The sequence below is a fragment of the Anopheles stephensi genome, chromosome 3, assembly GCF_013141755.1.
Source record: "Anopheles stephensi strain Indian chromosome 3, UCI_ANSTEP_V1.0, whole genome shotgun sequence".
NCBI lineage: Eukaryota > Metazoa > Arthropoda > Insecta > Diptera > Culicidae > Anopheles > Anopheles stephensi.
This window is the reverse complement of record NC_050203.1, coordinates 18528437-18553095: the sequence shown is the minus strand read 5'-3', so window position 1 is coordinate 18553095 and position 24659 is coordinate 18528437. Positions and strand designations below refer to the sequence as shown.

Sequence of the window (24659 nt, the reverse complement as noted above, 5' to 3'; positions counted from 1 at the left end):
CCGGAACGGTAACCGCGCGCGCCGGTAGCAAACACGGAAGATTCGGCGAAGGTTGGATTTAAGGGGTGGATTTTTCCTTCACCCAAAAGGAACAAGTGAAGCTAAGGACCTCCAAAGTGACAGTTGCGTGTACGTGTTTTTGAAGAGAGAAAGAGTGAGTGGGAAAAAGCAGTGAAAAGTTCACTTAAAAGTGCTCTAAATTCTATAGGAAAAAGTGTAACAGGAACAAAATTGGAAAACTATTAACGTACCTGGTCCGGAGAAACTGGTGGAAAAGCTTGGTGAAAAAAACGAACGAATCAGTTTAAACGGTCCCTTTTTTTTGGTCCTTGGTGATTGGTGCCTACACTGGTACCTTCTGAGTGCAAAAGACGTCCAACGAAAGGGCGAAGGTGGAAATTAATTTTCACGTGTGAACACTAATCGGAATCGCACACACACCTGTTCCTTCGATATTAAACCACTCTCGGCACAACCCGAGGAAAACGAACGGCACCATGCGATCCTTGTGCTGGGTGTTTCTACTGGTGGCAGGTAAGGAACGAAGAGGAAGCGGATGTCTGCATACGGGTACGGGCAGTGGGAGGAAAGTAATTTAAAATGTGTCTCAAGCGCGCGCGTTCGTTCGCGGATTTTTTGTTTTGCATACCGTCGTCGGCCGTGCCGCAGACGGCGGAAGAACTCATTATTTCAAATTACTTCGTTTAGTTCGTTTCTGGTGGTTTTTGTTCGATGGGATTTTTTTTCTCAACTCTGGAGCTCCTGGATTCCATCACCACAATGTGTGCACCACGAAATTGGGTGGATGGGGAAAGAAAACTCCCCTTCTTTGGAGTGTTTAAGATGGTATTTTCAATTAATTTCCTGCAGCGTTTTTGCTTAGCTGTTCGTTTGTTCAAGTCTTATGTTTTCTGATTTGTGACTCTAAAAGTAATTTTAATCAGTTTTAATATTTTAACATCTCAATCTCGGTCATTTTTTTAAGTAGAATCAAAACTGAAATGAGAGCTTAACATGAAGAAAATAGTAAACCGAGGATGAGGAGTTGTTTGTAACGTAACAACCAAAGTTTCCCACCCTGGCTTGACTTGCCGAGTTTCATGTTTTAAATCCCATCAGTTATTCGTTCTAGCACTTGTAAGCAATTAATGAGCTAAGCAATTAGAATTCATAATCTTCATATCAAAAAGACTATGATTGATACAGGGGTTTTCAGTTGATAAGACAATAGCATGCATTTTTATGGCAGGCTTCTTAGATGGAATGGCAAACAAAGCTAGTTGATATGGAAACGGCTTCGTATAACAGGGAAATCAAATACCTTCCATTGTGATGTCCTCAGATGATATTATCATAGTAGCCGTTGATATTGTACACGTCCTTTCAGCACTCGGGAAAGTGCGTGCCAAATCAACGGCTACTACGACAATATCATCTGAAGACATTAGAATTAAAGGTATTTGACAAGGTCCTCTGGAACCAGAGCTCATTATCAATATTAAAATGCGAGTTCTTTTATAATGTTCAAATGTTTTTTCAATAAATTGAAGTAGGAAGTTTAACGGCTCAAAGCTTCAGCAGAGAATCATGCCAATCACCCATTTAAAAAAGTGTCATAATTGTTCTTTCTCATGCAAAACTTCCCTTAAATTCATTCCTGATGTTATTAAAAAAATAACAATTTTTTTGTACAATAAAAATTTGTTCTCAGAAAATGTTTACTATTAAAAATTATGGGTTCATTCCAATCACTGCTTAATGCTGATTGTTTGATCACATTACAGCTAATGAATCTGTTCAGATCTGAACCATTTTGTACATATTTAGGCCAGCCGTGTTCTTTTAATGCAATATCGAAATTAGTTCTTAACAACTCATAACGGTTCGTAACATCATCTTAAATTGATCATTTAGGTGCAAGAATAATCATACAAATTGGATAACGAACAGAGGCAAACATTATCCTACACCAATCGATTGTAATCGCCAATCAAATTCCAATCATTCTGCCAGCTCTCGCAGCAAAAGAAAACAATTAACATAAGCTTTCCCGTTTTCCAGCGCCACTAGTACTGGCAGACGAGAAGCTAAAGAAACCCTCCCCGATAGCAGCACCATCGGTAGCCTCACCATCAAAGATCGCCGACAGCGTTGCTAGCCCGAGCGTGACCGAGTACAAAAAGACGCTTATCCGCAAGCCGAAACGATCGAACGGTGAGATACCGCTGCTGATCATTCGTCCGGTGGAGAAGCGGCGCAAGATCTACTTCAAGGAGCCGACGGTGAAGATCGCTTCCGGTGGTGTGGCGACGTATGGAACCTATCCTGGTAAGGTGGTGGTGCCTCATTCGGCCACCTGTGGGACATCCCAATTCTTCATTGCTTCTCCACTTTTTGCAGAGCTTCATACGAGTGACGGCGAGATGTTTACGCTCGAGCACATGCTGCCCATCCTGAGCCTGGAGGGAATGCTGAAGGGTTTCGGCAAGCACGGTCCCAACCACTTCGTACCCTCGCCCCAGTTCAAGCCGTCCGACATCCATCACCTGGTAGCGCCGCAGAAGACGAAGGAAGAGTACCACCATCAGCTGGCCCCGCTGAAACCGAGCCAGCTCCTGTCGATCTCGCACAAACCGGCAGAGGCCGTGCCGGCCCAGACACTGCCATCGCCACCACCACCGAACTACGTACCGGCCGTAAATTCTGAAGATCAACTACTGAAACTTGGTCAACCACAGCCTTCCTTTTCGCCCCTGGTACAGGAAAAGCCGGCGTTCGTCAAGCCCGAGCAGCTGCCCCCGAGCTTCAACTTCAAGGTCCAGGAGGAGGTGAACGGCCACTACAAGGTGAACGCGATCCCGCTGTCGAAGCCATCCGAGGTACATCATCCGCCGCCCCATCATCACTACCCATCGTCGCCCTCGTCGTCCTCGTCCGGTGGTGCCACCAGTTACGTCGGCAGCCAGGGAAAGCCTCAAACGCAGCCTCTCTACATCCACGCAGCTCCAGTTCCGTCAGGTGATCACTCGTCCAACAAGTGGCAGGAGATCCCCAAGAAGCCTCAGGTATCCGTGTCGACAAACTTCTACCATCCGAAAACGATCGTGGCCGAGCAGGAACAGTCACAGCACACAAAGTCCTACGCCCAGGCACAGCAAGCCGTCGCTCCACAGCAACCGACCGTCCAGACGCATCTGAGCTATTACTTCCCGAAGGAAGAGTCTGCACCGCAGCCCCAGGTGCACAACCATCAGCACAACCATCAGTCGCATGCCACATCGTACAGCAATGTTCAGGCTAGTGGAAGTGGGCCGACCGGTGAGCATCTGGCGGACACTCCGTCCGAGAAACCCATCCACAAGACGTACAGTTCGCACATTAAGCAGAAGTACCAGAAGCAACATCATCAGCAGCCACACATGTTTATCCAGAAGTACTTTGAGTTCCCGTCCAAGAACGGTGCCCACCAGAAGAATGTTGTGAACGAGTTCCACGGCTCGCACGGTAACGAAACCTCGGATCATCAGCATCTTCCGGAACCTCAAGCATACGCCGCTCCCCAGTATCTGCCACTACCTCAGCCGCAAGCTTTGCATCAACCCCAGCATGGTCCAGCTATGACCGGACCTGGCGCGCAAACGTTACACCTGCAGCTGCACCACCCAGTCCACCATCCCGTGCATCATCCGGTACATCATGGAGGGCCCGCCCAAAGCTACTGGAAGTTTGGACGTCGCACTCAGGACACTGCCGTCAAGCCGGTAGTGGAGCACACTAACGAACCGGACCATCACGATAGCCAACATGCCGCTTCCGGTGCAGTGTTGCGACAGGTAAAGCACACCACAGTGTCGATCACGAGCTCAAGTACTGAGGCACCGTCAACTGTCGGCAGTAAGGACGCGAAGGATGGACAGACGGCCCAGGATCGTATCGATCAGGGATCTCAACCGGTCAATGGAACGGCCAGTACAAGCGCACCGACCCGGACACCAAAACAAATCCAGCACGGGTGTGAACGACGCTGCATCCGCAACACTGTCGCACAATCTTATGAGCCCGTGTGTGGCACTGACGGTGTGACCTACTCGAACCGGGGAAAACTACGCTGTGCCCGAACCTGCGGTAATGATGGTAAGCGAGCGATCGAGTAAGCGAGCGACAGTAAACGATATTATTATGGTGTGATCTTTTCAATTTTCAGATCTCGAGATACGATCGTACGGCGAATGTTCCACGAACGCACGGAACCCATAATGTACCACGGGACGCGGATCGACCGATGGACGTTCGATCATTTCCGCTTTCACTCATCCCAATCTCTACCAACCGTTTACCTGATCCGGAGCAAATGATGCTGCCAAACTATCGCAATCCGAATTTCGCTGTTTTAGCGCGTGTTTTACAATGCTGCGTGAAGGTGAAAACTGGAAAGCACAATATCGGTTACTATGGTTACCATCGAAGAAAAGCGGAGCGCAGAAGGTTTTCTTTCTCTTAACCTGTAAAACAAGCATGGGGAAATGTTACGATCTAGCTGAAACACGATCGGCATCAGCAGTCGCGATCCAATTGTGTGGTCGTAAAACAGAAGGAAAACGTTTAGTGATGTATTTATTTATTGGCTCGTTTGGGTCGTCGGTTTTTTGTTAACTTTAGCTGATGTTTTTTTCTCCTTTTCCTTTTTTTCCTCCATTTTGGTTTGCATTTTGGTTTTTTCAAATCAATTCATTTACGTCGAATCGACTCATCCAACACCCAACACAACACACTCCTGTAGATTTGTAAGATTATTTTAATTACCTTGCGTGAGGCTCGGCAAACTGTTTCGCGTTTGATGGTAGGAGAAGCTCGAGAGAAGCCAGCAGAAGACATGAATAAAATGGTGATGATTATAAACACAAATCCATTTTGTTGGAAAGAAATTGTAAATCGGTATTACAACCTCGAGGATTCAGGGCCTATTATTTCTTGTTTCTTTATCTTAATTAAACTGAAGCTGCAAGGTGAGTCCTTTGTCGTAAGAAAACAATCCGAAGGAGATTTGATACCGGTTTCATAGAGCAAAGTGCTGGCGAGTCTACTGTCTATACCATCTAGCTGCCTAACATCATCAATTTTTTTCAGTTCATTTAAGTCCTTTTAGACCGTCGACAAGAGCAGAGGAGATGTGATTGGACCAAATCGGAATGGAAAGATAGCTTCGATGTGTTCCCCAGAACGGCCAGAATAATAGATTGACAAACGAACGTACTAAACCGTGAGCGGTATCACGACTTCGAAGCGATTGTAGCGCCTTTTAAGAGAGTACACAAAAATAAGTAAGGAAACAGATACATTAATTTGCCAGTTTTTTTAGTTTTTTTCTCATTTTTTCGTTTTAACCACGTGCGTTTGAGCTGTGCAACCGACCAGTTGAAATTTAAAGCGAAAATTTCAAATTTTTAGAACACACATTCAAATTTTAGTACTGATCATAACTTTGTCCTTTCATTCGTCGTTAAGCCCACTGTGCGCAAAGCTGTCATTCTGCCGACACGATTTGCCATAAATCTGCCGTCGTTATTTGCTATAATTGTATCATTTTTCAAGAAAAACACACAATTTCTCGTAAAATCGTGTCGAATTTCAGTTCCGTGAGTGATTCTTTTAGTTTTCTCGCATATTTCGTGTTTATTTCGAAACATTTAACCTCCAAAACCATTTGTTTACATCACCGCTGGATGTAAACAAACAAACAAGACGTCATTTGCGGCACGGCGTGTGTGCGTTTTTTTTTCTACTCTTTCCTTGCCTTCCTGTTTCAAACGCGCGCGGACCCCAATTGCGAAGCAATTACAAGTGCAAACGCGATAAGATCAAGCACGTTCGTGGCACCATTACCGAGCACGTCCAAAATAGCATCCAGCGCGACTAACGTTTTATTTTCGATGTTCGCCTTCTTTCAGTGAATGGAATCGAATGCGGCCCTCGGGAAGCTGATTCTGGCGGCTACATTTAGCGCGTTCTTCTACTACGTATTCTGGGTTGCCGTTCTGCCGTTCATGGTGATCGATGCGAGAGATGGTAAGCGCAAAACCCCAATACGTTCTTATGCAAACAGGCAACCCAACTGCTGACACGCTTCACCAGCATCGCGAGGCAACAGCAAAAAACGCACCTCCCCTGTACACGGTTGCGCTCGTGTGCGAGCCGCGCAGCTTCACGCAATTGATGGACAATAGAGCGCTGTGCGATTGTCGTGGTACAAAAATCAATCTAATGAAGTACGACGCGCGAGCAGCAATCGCACTCGAACGGTGGCGTAAGGTACAAAACGAGCAAAAAAACACACGGCTCACCATCATAACCTTGACGCGTTGTTCTCGGTTGCGTTTTATATGTTTGACCCTCGGAGGAAGCGTCGAGTGTTGCCTCGCAAGCGATTGATGCCGATAGCAGTGACGATGTAATTGATTCTATTGGGCTACAGACGAATTGATCGTCGTGCGTGTTGCATTGCTCCCGGTGCTCTTTAGCCTAACTCAATTTGTTTCCTCCCATTTGCAGAAAGTTGGATCTACTCGCTGTTTCCACCGATGAAGTTTGCATTCCTCGTACCGGCAGTGTTCGGTGTGGTGCTAGTCGGTGGACTGTCGGCCTTTTCTCTGTACCATTTGCGGGACCAGCTCGGCATTCGATTCGCCCGTCAACTGTAGTGCACTTTAAAGGTAAGACAGTCGGTATCGTCGAACCGTCGAAAGCGGTGCCCGCGTGTATCTAGCGGCCGGGGGCCAAAAATCGCACACCCGTATCTGTAGCTTAGATCTGTAAGGCTCGGCAAACAACCATCCGCTGTAGCCCGGCTATAATATGTCATAACAAGCAAATAGCGTGAAGCATCATCACAAGACAAGATAAGAAGAATTCACTCACTGTTTACAAACGTATTCGCGGTGCAAAATGGTTGGTACAGCCGAGTGGTACCACATGGCGAGAAAATGATTACGAACCGCAATCATATTCTCGTGCGGGATTTACTGTTGCTCACGCGTTACCGGCCAACCGACCGTTCTTATCGCACTGTTTCCAACTATTTACCCGCGGCAAAGGTAAAACCCTTCCAACCGCTACGTTGCGCTTAGTAAATAGTTGCCCATTCGCTCGTACGGTCACCAGCAAACAACCACTGACGAGTGTACGTTACGTTTTAACTTTCCCCCAGCGACGCCGTACGATGGAAACGTGGCTCGTCATCGGCATATCGGGCGTCACGAACGGTGGCAAAACGACGCTTGCCAAATCGCTCGAATCCTACTTCCAGGCTCACCAAAACAAAGTATTCTTCAAGGAAAATCTGATCCTAAACAAGGTCGTTGCCCTGTGCCAGGATGACTACTTCCTGCCGGTCGATAGTCCACGGCACGAGATGGTCCAGAAGCTGAACCACATCAACTGGGAGATACTGTCGTCGCTCGATATGGACCGGATGTGTCAGGACATTATGAAGGTGCTGGGACAAAAGTTTATCCTGTACAACTGCCACCAGCTGCGGCAGACCGAGGCCGACAGCGAGATGGGCGAGCAGGTGGAGCAGATGATGGACGAGTACAATCTGTTTGCGGACCATTTCCTGAGCAACTTTCTCGCCAAATACGATGAAAACGGTACCGGCAGCAGGACGACGAATTTAATTAAGAAATCAAAGAACGAATCGTACCAAAGCATGAGCATTAAGATAAACGTGCTGCTGCTGGAAGGCTTCCTGCTGTTTAACCATTCGTTTACGCGCGATCTGTGCAGCGTAAAGTTTCACATCCATCTGCCGTACGAGCGGTGCTATGCGCGGCGTATGCAGCGCGTGTACGATCCGCCGGATGTGGTCGGGTACTTCGAGATGTGCGTGTGGCCGATGTACGAGAAGCACTACCGTGAGTTTAAGGGTCGGAAGGATATTTACGTGCTGAACGGTGAGGTACCGCAGGAAAGCATCTTTAACTATGTGCTAAACTGCATTAAGGACTTACTGTAGGGAGGCAGGGGGAGGGATGAGGGCAGCCGGGGGAGCTATTTAGGCTATTAAGCTAAGCAAGTACAAGCGATGCGATCAATTTGTGAACGATTCCAGTAACGGGTGTTTTTTTGAAGAGTTCCTTAACGTTGTAAGCCGGTGTAGTTTTTAGGGTAGATTTTTAAATGTGGTTTAAGCTATACACCGATCCCATGTATACATAAAGTAAACGAAGCACAGAGCACACTCTCGCTCTGCAAATTACAACTGTTGTCACAATGTTGTCTTGTTTGTGCAGACAGTACTGTTAACATATTGCACCTTTCACGACACATCCGAATTGTTGTGCGCCAGCAACACTATCGATCCCCCGAATATTCGGATCGCGGTCGCAGAAGATTTCATCCATCCCAAGCTGTCGTTCGAACTCTCAGGGTGAATGTGGTGAGCAACAACGGTTACGAATAAGATATGCAAATAACTTTCTTTCTCATTTAACAGCCGACCAGTGAGAAGAAGCAGAAGAGGAAACCCACCGAGGCGCCGATTGATTTCATTTTGGTTCGTTTGTTGATTTGTATGATTTGGGTCTGCGCGCACGCTCCATCTTGGTACGTTCCCCAACCGTTTTCACCAACGGGTGGGGGATTTTTTGTTTTTTTGACGCATGTACGTTCCACCCGGTATCCGGGGTCGGCATCGAGATCATCCGTGGTTGGGTGGTAGAACCGGTTTTTTTCACGCGCGAAATTTTGGTTCGATCATGCGTGATCATGCTCCACAGTGCTTGGAAGATCATGCGTAACTCTAGAATACATTTTAGCGGAGACGATTACGTTCAGTTTCACGCACCATAAATAGCATTCAACCGGGATCGATCGTGCACAGGCATCGGCCCTGCGTTCGATTCGGAAGAAAGTAGTCAAACGAAATCGAAATCGCCCAAACGGCATCCAATTGGGATTCGCTCTCGGAGTCGGACCTGCTCGGCACAGACATGTTTAATTCATGCGGTGGTGAGTTTTAAGGTGATCTGGTTGCTTAATTCAAATCAGCGATCATTTATTGAGCAAAACAGGGGTTGCTTTTTGGGGTGTTTCGTTTAAAATAAAAAAATCGCAATCCCTCCCAGGACACCGGAGATCTCACCCGGGCTTCCCGAAAGCGGAAACGAAGCGGAACTTTCGCCAAACAAACCGAAGGGTAAAGTGCATTAACCTCAGCGAAACTTTCGTTCATCGGAAATCGAAAAGGGGTGATCCGCGTGCACGGGGGTTTTCGCATTATCGAACGGATACTGACATCCTGCGATGGTTGAACCGTCCGACCAACGGCCACAATGTAAATTAATTATTGCTTCTTTAGCTCGTTTCGGCCGATCGGCTTGTTGTGCAATTAAAACCGGACAGGAGGATCTCGATAGCGGGAGCAAGCAAGAGTGTGAAGGAAGGTTGATTGACAAGGCTTAATAAAATTCTCGTTTATCTAGCATCTAGGAGGGCAGAAGACTGATGATGAGGCTAACGCTTGCTGCCCCATGGGGTCTAGGATCGAATGCAGCATTACAGCCTTTTTCCCCCACCCGAGCTAGCCCACATAAATCTCGGCACCAGCTCTAAGGGTGCGTTGAATGTACGCGCATATGACACGTGTCCCGGGCAACACCTTGCTCGTTCCAGCGGCTTGTCCTACCACACCGTACCTGCAGCTCATAATCTGTTCTGTTCATCTTGCGGGTAGAGTTAACGATCCTGTGTCAGCTGCGGGGAAGTAGAAGATTCGCCGTCTTGTTTGCCTGCGAAACGCGTCCAGCCTCACACACACACACCGGAGCCATCCGAGGTTCATTAACTTACTCCTATAAATCTTTGCAAAAATCCCATCCCGTCCGCTTCCCGGCATCATCCCGCACGTTCGCAGCCAATTATATTATTATGTGATCGCCAGCAATGGCCGCCACACCATGGGGATCGTTCCCGAGCCGAGAACGAGTGCATCACGCGAACAATCAAGTCCCTTCCGAGAGTACCGGATCGATGTCTAAACACGGGTTCGGGGTTGGGTCCATCTAAGGCATCGTTGGTTCTGTGTGTCCGTTTTTCGCAAACCTTCTTACCTCCTAACTGTGTGTGTGTGTATGCCACAAGAGTGCCCGAGTCCCTAATGCGTGGTTTCGCTCCGCAAGCAACGGTCGTCGTGCCGGGTCATTGTCGAGGACTGACTGGGGTAGAGATATTGAAGATATAATTTACAACCGGCGGATGTGGTTCGGGTGAAGGCGAAAAAAAAGGGTGGCAAACACCACCACCACCACCACCTGGAAGGGAAACCTGTCCATTCGCACACGGGGCAATAGACAGACGATAGCAATTTGCAGAATTGGAAAGCGGACCGGGCGAAAGGATACGACGACGGTCGGACCAGGCAATTGATTATTTATGCTGCCCCGTGTCCGTTTTGTTTCCCCGTTCGCGTTGTGGTTGGGCGTCGTCGCCCGCTCTGGATACGCCCGGACAGTGAAATGGAGTTCTAGACGAGTGGAGCATTATGCAGCAAGAAGCAGCACTAAGCGGGATGTAACGTGTTTCGCTAGAGGATGGACTATGTGCCTGACAGGACGATTTGCTAGCGGATCAGCGGACATCGGGCAGAATTGCATGTCAAGACAATATGTTGAGGCCTGTGCGAGTTGTAATGAGCGTAGGACATAAATCCCTTTTACTTGGAGCGATCGAGTAAAAGGGAGAATCTTGTCCACCTTTTAACATTTTTCTTGGGGTTTAGATAGACTGTTTTCTTACAAGACACACTATGTTATATACCTTATCTTGCAAGAACTCTGTCCTCTCCATGAAGAAGCCAATGAGAAAAGCGCTCCCCACTTGGTTAAGACCGAACAGAGGAGCACAGAGCAGCAATTGCCGCTTCTTCGCCAGAGGGCACTTTCGTTGAACTTGAACTTGACCTTGACTCGCCCATACCCGCGATTGCCATCGTTACATGCGCAAGCATCCAACAATGCCTCTGCCCTGTTGTCTGAGTACCACCAACAGAAACCATTTTGCGCATCTGGAAGACCCCCTTTGGCTTCTGTGCGCAAGAATGGCAACTCGCGGGCCATTCCAGGGAAAAACATGGGAAGTGGAAGTTGAGGATGTCCCGGGTGTGTTCCCGGGGAGGAATCAATTTATTGGTCCGCTCGTGTTGTCTCGTCGTCGGTCGTTTCTGCCCAACAGCCAAATGGGCCGTTTGGTGTGACCGTAGATGGAAAAGCGCAAAAGAAAAACCGACCGTCCGTCCGTCCGGTGCTGCCGTGAGGGCATTCGCCCTCTGGTCGAAGACGACACACACACACACACAGACCGGACCGGATCGTGTTGCAATGGCGAGTGTTGCAATTATTTGCCGTTCCGTTTTAGTGCGGTAATTTCTAAGATCGTGCGGTGTGGATAAATTAGATTCGTGCTTGCGGCCATTCCACACGCTTGATCCGGCAGTGGCCGAGAAGCAAGAATCGGTGAAGAAGCGACGAACCTTGCAACGAAGCTGCTCAAGACATTTAGAATTTGCAGATATAGAAGAAGAAAAACCTGAAGTAGACTTAAGACATTTTTTTTACAAATTTTTATACATTTTATTAATTTTTTTGTTTTCATACATTTTTTTTCTTTCTCATTCGTATATAAACCTTGGCTGGCTCTCGGCGTACATTGTTGCAACGCCTCCTGTGTGCTTCTGTGTGTTATGCAATCTAGCATGCCCTGAACAATCTTCCCATCTCGTCGTCTTCTCATCGTGAATCTTCCCTCCTGCTCCAACCATCGCTGGTGTCCAATCTCTCGCTCTCTGTCTCACTCATTCCTGATCGTTGTGTTTGTGTGAGTGTGTGTTTTTCTTAAAAGTTTTCTTCCATATCTTCCTACCGCTGAGAATCACAATGCAATAAATTAAGAGATATAAAAATAAAATCAAGAAACCAGCCGTCTTTCGTGCCAGTCCTCCGGTACTGTTTGCTACCTCTTCCCTTTGCAGCCCTCAAAAACCTTGTCCAGTCCCCAAATGTCGGCAATGTCCCGGTGAACATTGCTTGGGTGGAGGTTTTGCATGCGTTTAAATAAATAAGTTAGGAAAAAGGCCACATCATCCTGATCGTTCATCCGGATCTTCCGGAACCCATCCTGGCACGTAGCACGGTTGCTGGCTCTTGCTTTTCTGTGTGTCGTAGATATGTCTCTCTCTCGCTCTCTCTCTCTCGTGTGTGTAAGAATGGGAAAAGGAAAGTCTTGCGGGGTGGTTAAATTCCTTAGAAAAAGAAAGGAATTCACCACCGCTCGTCCTTGTGGAACGCGTCTGCACGCTTATGGCTGTGGAGTTTACCTAACACCTAGGCACCTTTAGGCAGCGGGCGTGTCCTGGGGCGTATCGGCGGGAGCAGCGCCCTCGGACGGGCTGGCCTGTGCTGGGGCGGTGGTCGGCCGGAAGAAGTTCTGCACACCCTGGACGATATTCTGGATCGGGTTGGGCTGTTGCTGCTGCTGCTGTTCCGAGTTGGTGGCCGGTCGGTTAAACACCGAACCGACGGCATTCTGGACCTGCTGGATAATGTTGGGCCGGGTCGTCGATTCGGCCTCAGCGTTGGCGTTCACCGCGTTCGGGTTGAAGAAGTTCTGCACGTTCTGGGCAAGCTGCTGGACTAGGTTGGGGGCGGCAGTCGTACCGGCCGGGGCCGACTCATCCTGAGCGACTTCGGCGTTTTCGGCGGCAGGAGCCGCAGCAGCGGCCGGAGTGTTCGACGGGCGGTTCAACACTTGTCCGAGCGGAGTCGCCTGGATGAAGTTGTTCACCGGCTGAATGATCTGTTGGAGCAGATTGGGACGGGTGGTGGAGCTACCGGTCTCCTGACGTACCTCATTGCCGCGCAGAGCCTGGTGTGGTTCGGCCTCGACTTCCTTCACCGGGACGAGATCTTCCGCAATCGGGACGGACTTGACAACGCCCGCCGGTTCTTCGACGGCAACTGGAGCTTCCTGCTTTTCCACGTTCTCGACCACTTCCGGTACAACGACGGCCTTAACAGCTGGGGCAACGACGGCTTCCTTCTCCACGACGGCAACTTCCTCCTTCTTCTCCTCCTCGACCACTACGACCGCTGGCTCGTTGACGGCTTCGACCGGGGCAGCTTGGCGCAGAGATTCAACCGGAGCGACAACCTTCTCTTCGACAGCCTCTACGACCTTTTCCTCGGTAGCAGCGACGGCAGCGACGGGTTCTTCCACCGGGACAACCGGAGCAACGGAACGGAGCGACTCAACCGGGGCGACAACCTTCTCCTCTACGGGCTCAACGGCAGCGACAACTTCGGCCACCTTCTCGACGGCTTCAACGGCAGCAACTTCCGGCACCTCAACAGTACGGAGCGATTCAACAGCGGCAACTTCCTGCTCAGCGACGGCTGGCTTCTCTTCGGCAACGGCCACAACAGCCTCCGGGACGACTTCGCTCGCTTCCACCGCTGCGACTGGCAGTACGGACTTAACCTGGGGCACAACCTGTTCCTCCTGCTTCTCGGCAACCTCACCAACAACCGGGACAACGACGGCAACGGGCTCAGACACCTCAACGGCAGGCTCAACCGATTTAAGCGATTCTACCGGAGCGACTTCCGTTTCCTTGGCAGCTACCGCCTCTTCGACGACTTTCTCCTCGGCCTTGTCCAGGATCACTTCCGCCACGGTCTTAACGGCTGGGACGACAGCTTCCGGTTGCGATTCCTCGGTTTTCTTCTCAGCTTCCTCGGCAACAACGACGGCCACGGGTTCCGCTACCTCAGCAACGGGAGCAACACTGCGCAGAGATTCGACCGGCTCGACAACCTGGACGGTTTCTTCCACCGGAGCAGCAACGTTCTCGACCACGGCGACGACGGGCTCAGCAACTTCCGCCACAGGTTCTACACTGCGCAGCGATTCAACGGCGGCCGGTTCCTGCTCAGCAACGGCGACGGCGGCAACGGGCGCAACTTCGCTCTCCGGGACAAACTTTGTCTGCTGTTCGGCAGCGTCGACGGCCTGCTCGACCGCCTGCACAACTTCACTCTCCGGCACGACGGCATCGGCAACGGCTTCCGCTACGACGGCCACCGGTTCCGCGACCTCAGCCACCGGTTCCGCAATGCTCTGGCTTTCGACTGGTTCGACCGTCTGCTCGGCGGTTGCCGGTGCAGCGGCCGCCACCACGGCCTCCTCGACCGCGACCGGGATTTCGGCCCGCTTTAGCTCTGCTGGCTCGGCCACGATCATCACCTCCTCGGCCGCCGGGACCGCCACCGCATCCTCGCGGCCAACGCGCGTCAACGAAGCACTTAGCACACCGCCGACGGCACAGGCCAGCGCACAGATCAGCAACAGCTGTCGCATTGTGAGTCTGTCTCGCGAATGGGAGTCTTGATCGATGGGAATGGGCAAGCAAACAATGCTTCAATTTGCACGATCACGACAATGTACTTGCACACGAAACGAGCACCGAAACTACGCACGGTCACAAAAAGGAAATTCGTTCTCTGCCCCCAAAAACGTTCGTACAGGCAGGTTTAGCGGGATGCTGCTCGGGTTACTGCTGTTGCTGCTGCTGCTGCTGCTCGGGCCGATCTGCACCGGGCCAATTAATGTATCCGACTGAATGTAAAATGAGAAAGAAGCTCGATTTTATATGGGCCCGAGCCTTGTCCGCTGCCGACCGATCGTACGGCGGGCAGGGCAGGGTACGAAACCGGGACCGGGACCGGGATCTCGGGGTGGGGTTTGGTGTACGCATATAGGCGCCCGCACGCAGCCGATGACCCGTTAGCTGTCGTTTTTTTTGTGTTGTTGTTGTTCTCTCTCTCCCGACTCTTCTTTGCTTCAGCTGTCCGCGTCTTGTGCCCACTCTTGTCCGCCACCCTGCTGGGCGTCTCCGTGCCCTGGACATTATCGTTTGTCGCGCGTCAACCGTCGCCGATCGTGCCGTCCTGCTCGGGACGCCGCCCGGTGCTTTCGGCGTGAGCTTCCGCTCCGATGCCAAGCGTTCCATGAGCTTTCCTTATCGTGCATCCCTTCGTGGCTGATGGTGGTGGTGGTGGCAAACGCATTATGGGCCACGGGTGAAAGAACGAACGAGAAAGTATGGAAAGCCTGCGAGGGAAGCGGTGGCTGGGGAAGGGAGCAACAAGAAACCACCGTGGAAGGGACTGAAGCCGTGTCCAGAAGCGTCCGGCAAGAATGTTCAGGATGCCGGGGAAAGAAGAAAAAGTAAAGGAACGGAGCCACAGTTTTGCACAAGCACAAAACTCCCGCGATTCGATCTTGTTTCGAATGATTTTGTTGTGTGTCGTTCGGTGTTCGGCATGTCTCTTGCGCTTTTCCCTGTACGTGTGTGTGTGTGTGCTTAGGTCTTCTCGGGTAAGGAACGCAACCGCAACCACAATCATAAATTAGCAATTGGAAATGCTTACTTGCGCGTGGAAAATCTTGTTCGATGCATCTCGTTACGAAGCGCAACCCCGGAGACGCAGCAGGATATGGTTCGGGGAGGAATGGACTGGCTGGCAGGGTTGTTCCTGCTGCTTTTGCGTGCTGAAGGTTTGCGTGTGTGTGTGTGTGAGTGCATCGATTGATAATCGGGATGAAGCAGCTAGAATGATCGGTCCACGATCAGCAAACATTGGAAATATTAAAATAAAATTAATTTTCATTGGAAAACTTCAATACATAGACCGCAGTATTCTACAAAAAACATAAAAATTAAATATTTAAATTTAAATGAAATATGTTGTTTCTTAGGGTTTTGAAAGGTTTTTTTTTATTACAAACAATGTCAGCATTCTCCGTCGTATTGCTGTTGATCGAATCACTCATTGTGTTAATATTGGAGAGACTTACTTCATGATATGGGAACCGGAGTGAAACATCAGTCATTAAACAGCTTTTAGAATATAAATGTTCTCTATAATACAGGTACTCTTGAAACCACTTTAACTCTAGATTAAAGTACAATAAAACTTACCGAAAGTACTTTAAATTTAATTGTTTGTAAATTTTGCGGCACGTTGTGAAATCATGTTTTTAATTTAGTTTTTATTTTACTTTAACCTCCTTACAGACGAAATAATCTGGAGCTTTAGACAGGGATTCGATTCATATAATGAATCTGTTAAATCACACAAGCCCCTGTAGAACTCTACAATCACGTAGTGTAATCTTATATACAGTTAGGGAAGAATTGATAAACGACCATAGAACACTGTAATGAGCTATGGTTTGAAAACTGATGGACAGTGTTTTGTAATTATCACTAGCTTACTTTAAATATCCATCCACAGCTGGTTCCATTATATGATTGCAAAGTTCCACAGAGAACTTACCATATTTCACTATATTTGTGAAATATTTTACTAAGCGATTTATGGACCGAAATCCTGATCCCGAAAGTTTACAAAATCCTTTTTTGATGTTAACTGTTGTAATCATTCTTTAGTATTTAGTATTATTTAGTGGGACGGTGTGGTGATCAAGGCGACAGTGGCGCCGGTCTTCGTCGGTTTAAGACCGCTTCCCCGAACGCAGGGCCGAATGCTTTGCTATGGGTAAAATCAAGTCCAAGATAGCCAGAAATGGCAGGCCTGATAGCTTTCGTGGTTATAGTTTCAACAAAGAAGAAGAATATATTATAGTTTCAACAAAGAAGAAGAAGAATGAGAACGGGATAGAAATAGAATTTTCAAATGAATTGCCTAGTAGTGGATACTCTTTTTTGCACTAGCTCTCTGCTTTAGCACTAAAATTAAGTTTATTAATTTATATCATAAACTCATCCGCAAGGTGTAGCAGCAATGCAAAAGCCTTCATCCAACATTGTTTCCATCTTTCATTTATTGTAGAAAATAAAACGATCCGTAAATTTGCACACGGGCAGCATCCAGCAAAGCTTTCCCGGCCACATCCCGAGCAATTCAGACAATCAGGAAAGCAGGAAATAGAGCAATAAAAGAGATCCAGCATCTCCCGCTCCATTATACAATCGTACTAATGCTAATGCTCAAGTGCCAAAAGCTGTTGCCCCTGCGCTGGTACGGGGTTTTCGGTGGACGCATATCAATCAACATTTACGAGGGCACACAGACACAAACACATCGTACTAGTTGTTTTCGTATGTTTGTTGTTTGTGTCATGCTAGCCGGATTGTTGTTGTGATTCTTTTGGGGTTTTTTTTTCGTTGGGCAAACCTGCCAATTGGGGCGGCGACTCATAACGGTGGCGTTTGTAAAGCGAATCAAGGTGGATCGAGAGAAATCTCTCACTTCCTGGTACGATTTGGAATAGTCAGGCCAACCAAAGGGCGAGAACAGTGTTTTCTCCTGCCCCACGAGGAGGAGGAGGAACAGGGGAACTGAGGCAGGAGAGACGGTGGGAACTGGAGGAAAATGTTTGGGACAACAAGAACGTCGCGCTGTTGTGTGTGCGGTGAGCAAAACGCGCACGCTCGCACCCCCCATCGACTGAGCTTGTTGATCTGCCGTTATATCTGCCACTTTCTTGGATCGAAGATCGGTCGTGTCGCCGCAGCCAAATTAGTTCAACTCCGGACAGTTTAAGCTCTGGAGCTGCTTTAGACGTGTGGAGAACGGTGGCGATGGTTGGGGACACGAAAAACCGGGCGCCCTGTGACCGTGGCCCTGCGGTATTGGCTGCGGGAATAAATTATCCCGCTCGCTCAACAGCCCCCCAGCATCACCATCGCCACCAACTGGGAGTCGGTTGGAGTTGGTCAACGTGCGACGGTTAACGGGACTTCATGATCAATAAAATTTCTCGCCGCCCCTCCCCCCCGTGGCGTCCCGAGCACGCTTGAGCAAACAGAGCCTAACATTATGCGGACCGATCGGTTGGCCCTCTGATTGGCCTCCGTGTCCCTTTCTATACACCTACAGCACCCCACACTGTGGGGCGATCCTCACGGGGTGATGCTATTTTTAGGCTCACTTTGCTCACGATAAGCCGGCATAGATCACCACCGCCGCCACCGCCAGAACAGAGTCGGTCAGTGGCCTATTAAGCCCTTGATAATCGGTGTGGAATTTTTCGGGCAGGAATTTTCCACCCAAAACGCGCTATCAGCTGCACTACTTTGCTTGCCATTAGAGAAGAAGGCCGATTAGAGCCGGGAAAGAACTGTTACAGCAGTAAAAGAGCAACACGCACGCACGAACACACGCAACCGAGGGTCCGAAGCGATAAAATGTAATGGAGCCATTTTCCGAGACCGGGATTTGACTGATTCCCTGGTGACATTCTCTGGGGTTGCAGCGTCGTCGATGTTTGCGCGACGTTCCAGCGCACCATTAGAATCGGAGCTGCTGCGGTTAACGATGCAAACGATGCCGGGCGGGCATAAATAATGCTGGACGCGGGACGGCCGCTGACCTCATGATCATCACCCTGCTCCCTTTCCCGCCTTTCGCCTTTCGGTGCTTTCGATGTGTGCACCTCGGAACGGAACGTACGTACGATAAAATGTGTTTTGCTTTTTATCGGTGCTGCCTGGCCGGCTTTCTTCCTAAGGTGGGGGGGGGGGGAAGTTGGTGGCGGTTAATTTATGCTGCGCTTGGGCTGGAACACGGAGATGGAAATGGAAAAGAGAGAGAAAAATGAAACGAAACAGGTTCATCCTGCAGGGAAGGCCCTTTTGCTGCGTGCTGCCCTATTAAGAATATTATGTGCGTTGCCTTTAGTTTTTCTTCCTTCTCTACTGTAAGTGCATTGATTCAATCGCTCTGTTTTTCCCTTGATTCGGGAAGCGATTTTTTGTTGTTGATGTTGTTTTTTTCAAAGCCGACGAAGTACGCCGAAGAAGCTTCCACAGAAGCACGGCAGCAAAACCGGGTCCAAAGACATCGTCCGGCATGCATGTTATTATGCAATTTTGGTGTGTGTGCATCTGCAATGAGTGAAGATGCGATGAAGCGGCAGGTTTTCTTATTTACCACCCCATCCGTCACCCCTACCTGTCCTCCCTCCCCCCCGGGTCCCTCATTCGTTCTTGTGTTGCGTCCCCGTTCATTGCCAGACGACAGCTCGGTTATTATCGGACGGTTTTATTGCTATTTTCATTGCAATTGTTAGTGCCTGTTGCGGTGGTGCCCTTTCTGTTTGTGATGGGTTTTCTACCTTCTTTCGCACTTGAGTTCTATGCAGAAAGAGGGAAAAAAACATCCAGCGGAGAAAAGCACTCTCGTGAGCTTTTACACCGTGACAGGTTGCGATCGGTCGATCGTTGGCAAGGCAGGGGAAAAGGGAGAGAAGAGGAGGAGGAGCGGAGATCCTGTTTGCACGGGAATCTGGAATGAGGGTGCCTGGAACCGGGGTTTGATGCTAAAAATAATACCCAGCGTTTGAATGGTGCCACTTATGGCATGCTGATGGCGCTTGATGATAAGGCGAGCGAAAAAAAGCAGGACCGTCGTGCTTCGTACGTCCATCATCATCGTCAGCAACGTCCTGTAGGAATTAATAGCTCACAATTTTAAGTTCCTGCCTCATTCCTGCACCCCTGTTTTATTGCAGTAAATGCAGACAAAAACCCATGGAAAATAAAATAATAACTTTAAAAATAAATCACCTCACAGTTTCAGCTCGGTACGGAAAAGACTTCAACGCAACGTCAGGCGACGAACCCCACCGAGACTTGTGTTGTTTGGGGGGGGGGGGGGGGTCTGGACCATCAACCAACCAAGGAGGGAGGAAACAGCTTTAGCACACATTTTAGCACAAAACGAGGAACCAACATTCCCGTCGACGAACAAACAAATTCCTCGCGGCCAAACCTCCCGATTGACATGAAGCGCATGTGACGGGTGAAATTAAGCCTTAAACGATCACGGCGTGGAGTTTGAGGTTCGGGTTTCCCTCCTGCTTTTTTTGCGCCACAACCAGCTCATATACATCGATCATAAAACGGGCAAACAGGGTCAGCATCGATGCTGAGACTGGTGTCTAATCCCGATCCCGCCCGAACACCCGGTGCTATTGGCGTAAACAACCAATTTCTAAACCGTAACCTTCCAACACACACACACGGTCACCCGGTAAAGGGAATAAAAGTTGACGGATGGCTTTCGACTGATAGCTGTCAGCTCTCTCGGAACTGAAACGCGTGTGCCAAGGGCGACGTACGGCAGTCGGAAAAAACGGCCTCCGGGGGAAGCGTTTTACTACCGGGCCAGGCTCCGGCAGTTCGGGGGCCCCGAAAAAATTCTCCGGCTTTTTGTGGTTTTTGTTTTTTCGGTTCCTTCAGCTTCGAGACGGGTGTTTGGGATGGGAAAAAAACGGAATCTAGGTCAAATTGCGGCCAAATCCCATGCTGTAAAACCATAAAAGGAAAGTGTGACTGTGTGTGACGCGAAATTCAACGACCATAGGGGCGAAAGCAAATTTGTGCGGCGCTCGAGATGAAGAAATAAATAGCTCGTCCGAACGGATTGCCGCTCGTACATCTTGCCCGGGACGAATTGGCTTGATTTGCACCCACCCGCCAAAGGGGTAGGTGTTTTTTTTGGTGGTGGGTTTGGTCGACCCAAACACACCGGATGTTACTTTTAATCTACCTGTGACGAGGTTCGAACGGTTTGGGTGATATTGTTTACGTACCGAGTTAGCACACTCGTTGCGGGAGATTCGGTGCCAAATGGGTGACGAATCAGAGGCTTGGGGTGAGTGTATGCTGGCGAGAGATGTGGTCACGTACGGTCGCTTGTGATGTGTGACCAAAACTGCAGCAAAGAATGAAACATGTTGCATTTCTTGTGACCTTGGCAATGACCCATAGGGGTGTACCGTCGGTGGGGGTCTGAATGTCCAAGAACCCTTCGGTGATCATGCGTCATTAAACGTCAAAGTATACTTAAGACTCTTCGAGTCCTAAGTTCCTATCGATATTTATTCAGTAGTTTATCCGGTTTTCTATCAACATGTGTTGTGTTTAATTGAGAAATCTTCGAGTTTGAGATGATTTAGCTTCACTTAATATTGCTATGATGATCGATGACATGATCGTCTCAAAATCCTGAGAGAGCGTGTGTGAGAGATAGAGAGAGCTATCGCCCTGGTAAAACATAAACAATTCGCCTATCTCCATACTGTCATAAAAAAATTAAGTTTCACGAAACACATGTTAAAACAAAATACAATAAGAACGAGCCTAAAATCCTAAAACAACAAAACTGGGTAGAAAAACAAAAGAAAACCTTCCAGTATAATAAACCAATAGACTGAAGTGCAGACGTGATCTAAATAAGGGTAAAACAGCAGGAAAACAGAAGAATCATCATGTAATGTAACGGGAAAGAACCGAGAGCCTTCTAACATAAATTAAAAAAAGGACTGAAGAGAAGCAATCCTTATTTATACTGAAGAGAGCCTTTCATATTTATATTATATTCTGTTAAAAAAAGCATTGAATCTCCTACACATACAGGACTCAACTATTGGAACCTTATCCAAGATCTTAACCGGTATTGCATTCTTTTGTCCGAAATTCACAAAAATTTCAACGAGTTTTTACCTCTCATTCCTTCTAGAAGAGTTTCTCTTGGACTTCAGAGCGAGAAAGAAGGTAGCAAACAACACAGGCTAGAGTGGAATTCTTTGTTGAACACCATTAAGGATTTCCAATGTTTCTTGAGGCTGGTTTTTGCTCCAAACCCTTACTTTCAGCTTATGCACAAACAGCCCCAAAAATCGCCGGCTGCCACGGGTCACTTCCAACCGTGGTTTAACACGTCTGTTTGATACTGTATTAAGCATGCTGAGACTAAGAATTCATATGCTATTTCGTTGACCATCCCGTTCAAATCCACATGATTACACCTTTCTTCTTCTTCTTCTTTGGCACTACAACCTCGAGAGGTCTCGGCCTGCCATTTCTGACTTTCTGTGACTTAATTTTACCCGTAGAAAAGTAGTCAGCCTTAAGTACGGGCGCGGTCTGGATGGGATTTAGATTTTAGTAGGAGGCGGTCTGGATGGGATTTGAACCCCGGCCCTGCCGTGTGAAGACCGGCGCCGCTGTCGCCTCGGCCACCGGACCGCCCTTGATTACACCTTTAGTACACTTAATATCGTTCATTTCCTTCAAAAGTGCTCATTTTCCCATTAATTACCAAGGGTTAAGATAGCGATTGCCTTCCCGTGCATTGGATCGGCCTGCACCGTCGCACACATATGCTGCACTTGATTAATTGAACTCGGTCAATCGTATTCCAAACCCTCCTAGAAGAATGTGGCTCGAGCTTCTCTTCCGCAAAGTCTATTTTCGCCACCGGTTGTACACAAAAAACGATCTCACAAAGGAAAGCAAACGGATGGATCTTCCTGTAACTGCTCCGAAACCAGTCACCCGTAGCATAATGCGTCATTGTGCAAACGAACACACACACACGAACGCAGCACTATCCCCACCGGGCACGGGTTCGATCGCATTGAAATTGCATCCAATTTCATGTTGTGCTTCTTTCGCTTTAGTTTTTTTTTTGTTCACCCCTTAGCTCACGCTTTCCTGCATCGATGGAAAGCCTACGCGCCGTGTATGACGAGCCACCAGCGATCGGTTCGCGTCTCCCGGATCGGTGGTAGCACCCGGCGGTGGTACGTGTACCCCATACGAAACGAGCCCCGGACAACCTGATTGAGAATTCAACGTGTCCGCGCGCGGGTTCAACAAAACGCGAGTGCCGCGAGTGAAAAGCGAAAGACATTCTTTAATGCATCGCAATTTAGCGAGCGACGATAATCTTGGGCAGACTATCGGACGTGCGCGCGCGGCGAAGGACCAAGAATCATGATGATGGTGGCCTGAGCCTGAGCCGGCAACAGCAACGAACCAGAAGCGAAGTAACAAACGATCGAATCGGCAATTGTGTTGCCGCGCTCACGGCTCACAGGTGTCATTCCATTTTGTACAACATTCCACGATTCCTTCTGGTACATGCATTTCTTCGCTCAAAATGGCACTCGCGGGTTGGTTGGTACCCCGGTTAAAGGTCATGATCAATCATGACCGGTGCTGTTTTCTCGGCTTCCAATCAAGGAGGGGGGAGTTTTTGATGAGGCAGAACGGTCAAGAATCGAGAGCTAGCCGGCCGGACAGGCTGATAAATGAGGTGCGCTTTGTAGGGAGAAATTGAAATCCGACAGACTGGACCGGTTGAAATGGGTTGGTTTGCCGGTGTGGACCAGTTTCCAGCCACGGAACAGATCGGTGCTCCACGGTGATCGGGAAGGAAAATCATCCTTCGGTTCGGTGGCAGCAACAGCAGCAGCAGTACGTACGGGCGTGGGTTATAAATCAGAATGCAATTATTTATTCATTGTTTACTATTTGTTTGCCATCTCCGCTTAACGATTCAATTCGATCCGTCTAGGAAATGCGGAACGAGAATCGCAAAGGGAAGCGTAAGAATGTTTTGCGCTATTTTTAAAGCACATTTAATTGTCCCCCTAGGGCTGGGTAACTTCGGTTTGATGGGTTTTGTAGGAAAAGGAATCAATTAAATGGAAGAGTAAAGCTTATAAATAAACAATCAAAAGTAGTATTGAAGGAAGTGGATGAGTCTTCAAGACGTGACAAAGTAATAATGGTAACTGGTGAACTAAAACTTGAAAATGCTCTTCTCATTGAGAAGATAGCTTTACATTTGATAGCATTGCCCAACAATTTACAGATTTATTTTACAAAAGCCTTATCTCGAGGCTTTTATTATTTTTTTACTCAGTATGTTGGTAGAAGTTTAAAAAATATTAAATAGTATAAATCTAAATGAATATAAAGTTTTTGCATGCACATAAGGAAATGATACAATTAGCTAAGAGAAGTTTTCTAATCGCTTTTGAAGTTATTTGAATAGTTATTTGAATTGCTAACTATTTTTGGTAAAGTTTTACTTATCGAAAATAGGAGAAATTTCTTAAAATTTTATGAAAAACAATCTCACTTTTTGCGGATCAACCTAGGAGCGGAAGGAGTGGCCGCTCGGGGCCTCGTCAGTCAGGGGGGCCTCATCCTGTTGTTTCCCTCTAATATCACAATAGGAGGGGCCTCGACTGCCATTCCGCTAGGGGCCTCCAAATATCTTGACCCACCACTGCTGCTGAAGGAGTATTTTAAATGATTAGTGCTGGAACTGTTTAATTGCTTCAAACCCGATATTTCAAAGCAAATTTAACCTTTTGCTTTATTTCTTGACCTAACGACCTCTTAAGGTCATGCCTGCCATTTCCGGCTTACTAGACTTAATGATACAGCATAGTAGGATAGCCTCACACTGAGGGAATGGCCAAGATGAGACTTGAACCGCGGTCCTGCCGAGTGACCTTTTGCCTATTTATTCTTGCAAAACATAATCTGACGGAAATTTTGACAATTATTGTCATTTTTTTAACAAAGATAGCAGAACACCGTTGAAAATCAGGATTTTTTGCTTAGTAGAATCGTTTACAGTCGAATATTTAAAAAAAATGACAGCTTTTCTTTTATGATCCTAAAAAAAGGAGGAAAATTCTAGAAAGGAATTTCCAACACACAATTCATATTTAACTGTATTTAAACAATAGTGTTCTAAATGGTCGCAAAACACCACCAA

The 24659-nt window shown here is 48.1% G+C and overlaps 3 protein-coding genes across 4 annotated transcripts; 2 read left to right on the top strand and 1 right to left on the bottom strand.

Annotated features, from left to right (window-relative positions):
• Positions 1-6710, top strand: LOC118513599. 2 transcript variants are annotated; one of them, XM_036059619.1, is made up of 7 exons: positions 1-534; positions 2062-2328; positions 2401-2696; positions 2763-4134; positions 4205-5636; positions 5949-6066; positions 6550-6710. In XM_036059619.1, exons 1-5 carry the CDS (start codon positions 498-500, stop codon positions 4255-4257), a joined length of 2025 nt encoding a protein of 674 aa, XP_035915512.1. In that variant the 5' UTR covers positions 1-497; the 3' UTR covers positions 4258-5636; positions 5949-6066; positions 6550-6710. The 2 variants fall into 2 exon arrangements, with proteins under 2 accessions (XP_035915512.1, XP_035915511.1); XM_036059618.1 differs by having other exon boundaries at positions 2401-4134.
• A 506-nt stretch (positions 6711-7216) lies between these two features.
• On the top strand, positions 7217-8011 carry LOC118514625 (nicotinamide riboside kinase 1). Its single transcript, XM_036061623.1, has one exon. The coding sequence runs from the start codon at positions 7217-7219 to the stop codon at positions 8009-8011; it is 795 nt and encodes a 264-aa protein (XP_035917516.1).
• A 3601-nt stretch (positions 8012-11612) lies between these two features.
• On the bottom strand, positions 11613-14681 carry LOC118509012 (probable serine/threonine-protein kinase kinX). The gene has a single exon (XM_036049032.1). It carries the CDS (start codon positions 14404-14406, stop codon positions 12385-12387), a length of 2022 nt encoding a protein of 673 aa, XP_035904925.1. The 5' UTR covers positions 14407-14681; the 3' UTR covers positions 11613-12384.
• Between the last annotated feature and the right edge of the window lie 9978 nt (positions 14682-24659).

Excerpts from the sequence above, each read along its gene's own strand:
- LOC118513599 (XM_036059618.1), top strand. The coding sequence starts at position 498 with ATGCGATCCTTGTGCTGGGTGTTTCTACTGGTGGCAG. Across the intron at positions 535-2,061 it reads GGTGTTTCTACTGGTGGCAG|CGCCACTAGTACTGGCAGAC; the intron begins GTAAGGAACGAA and ends CCCGTTTTCCAG. Across the intron at positions 4,135-4,204 it reads CCGAACCTGCGGTAATGATG|ATCTCGAGATACGATCGTAC; the intron begins GTAAGCGAGCGA and ends TTCAATTTTCAG.
- LOC118514625 (XM_036061623.1), top strand. The coding sequence starts at position 7,217 with ATGGAAACGTGGCTCGTCATCGGCATATCGGGCGTCACGAACGGTGGC.
- LOC118509012 (XM_036049032.1), bottom strand. The coding sequence starts at position 14,406 with ATGCGACAGCTGTTGCTGATCTGTGCGCTGGCCTGTGCCGTCGGCGGT.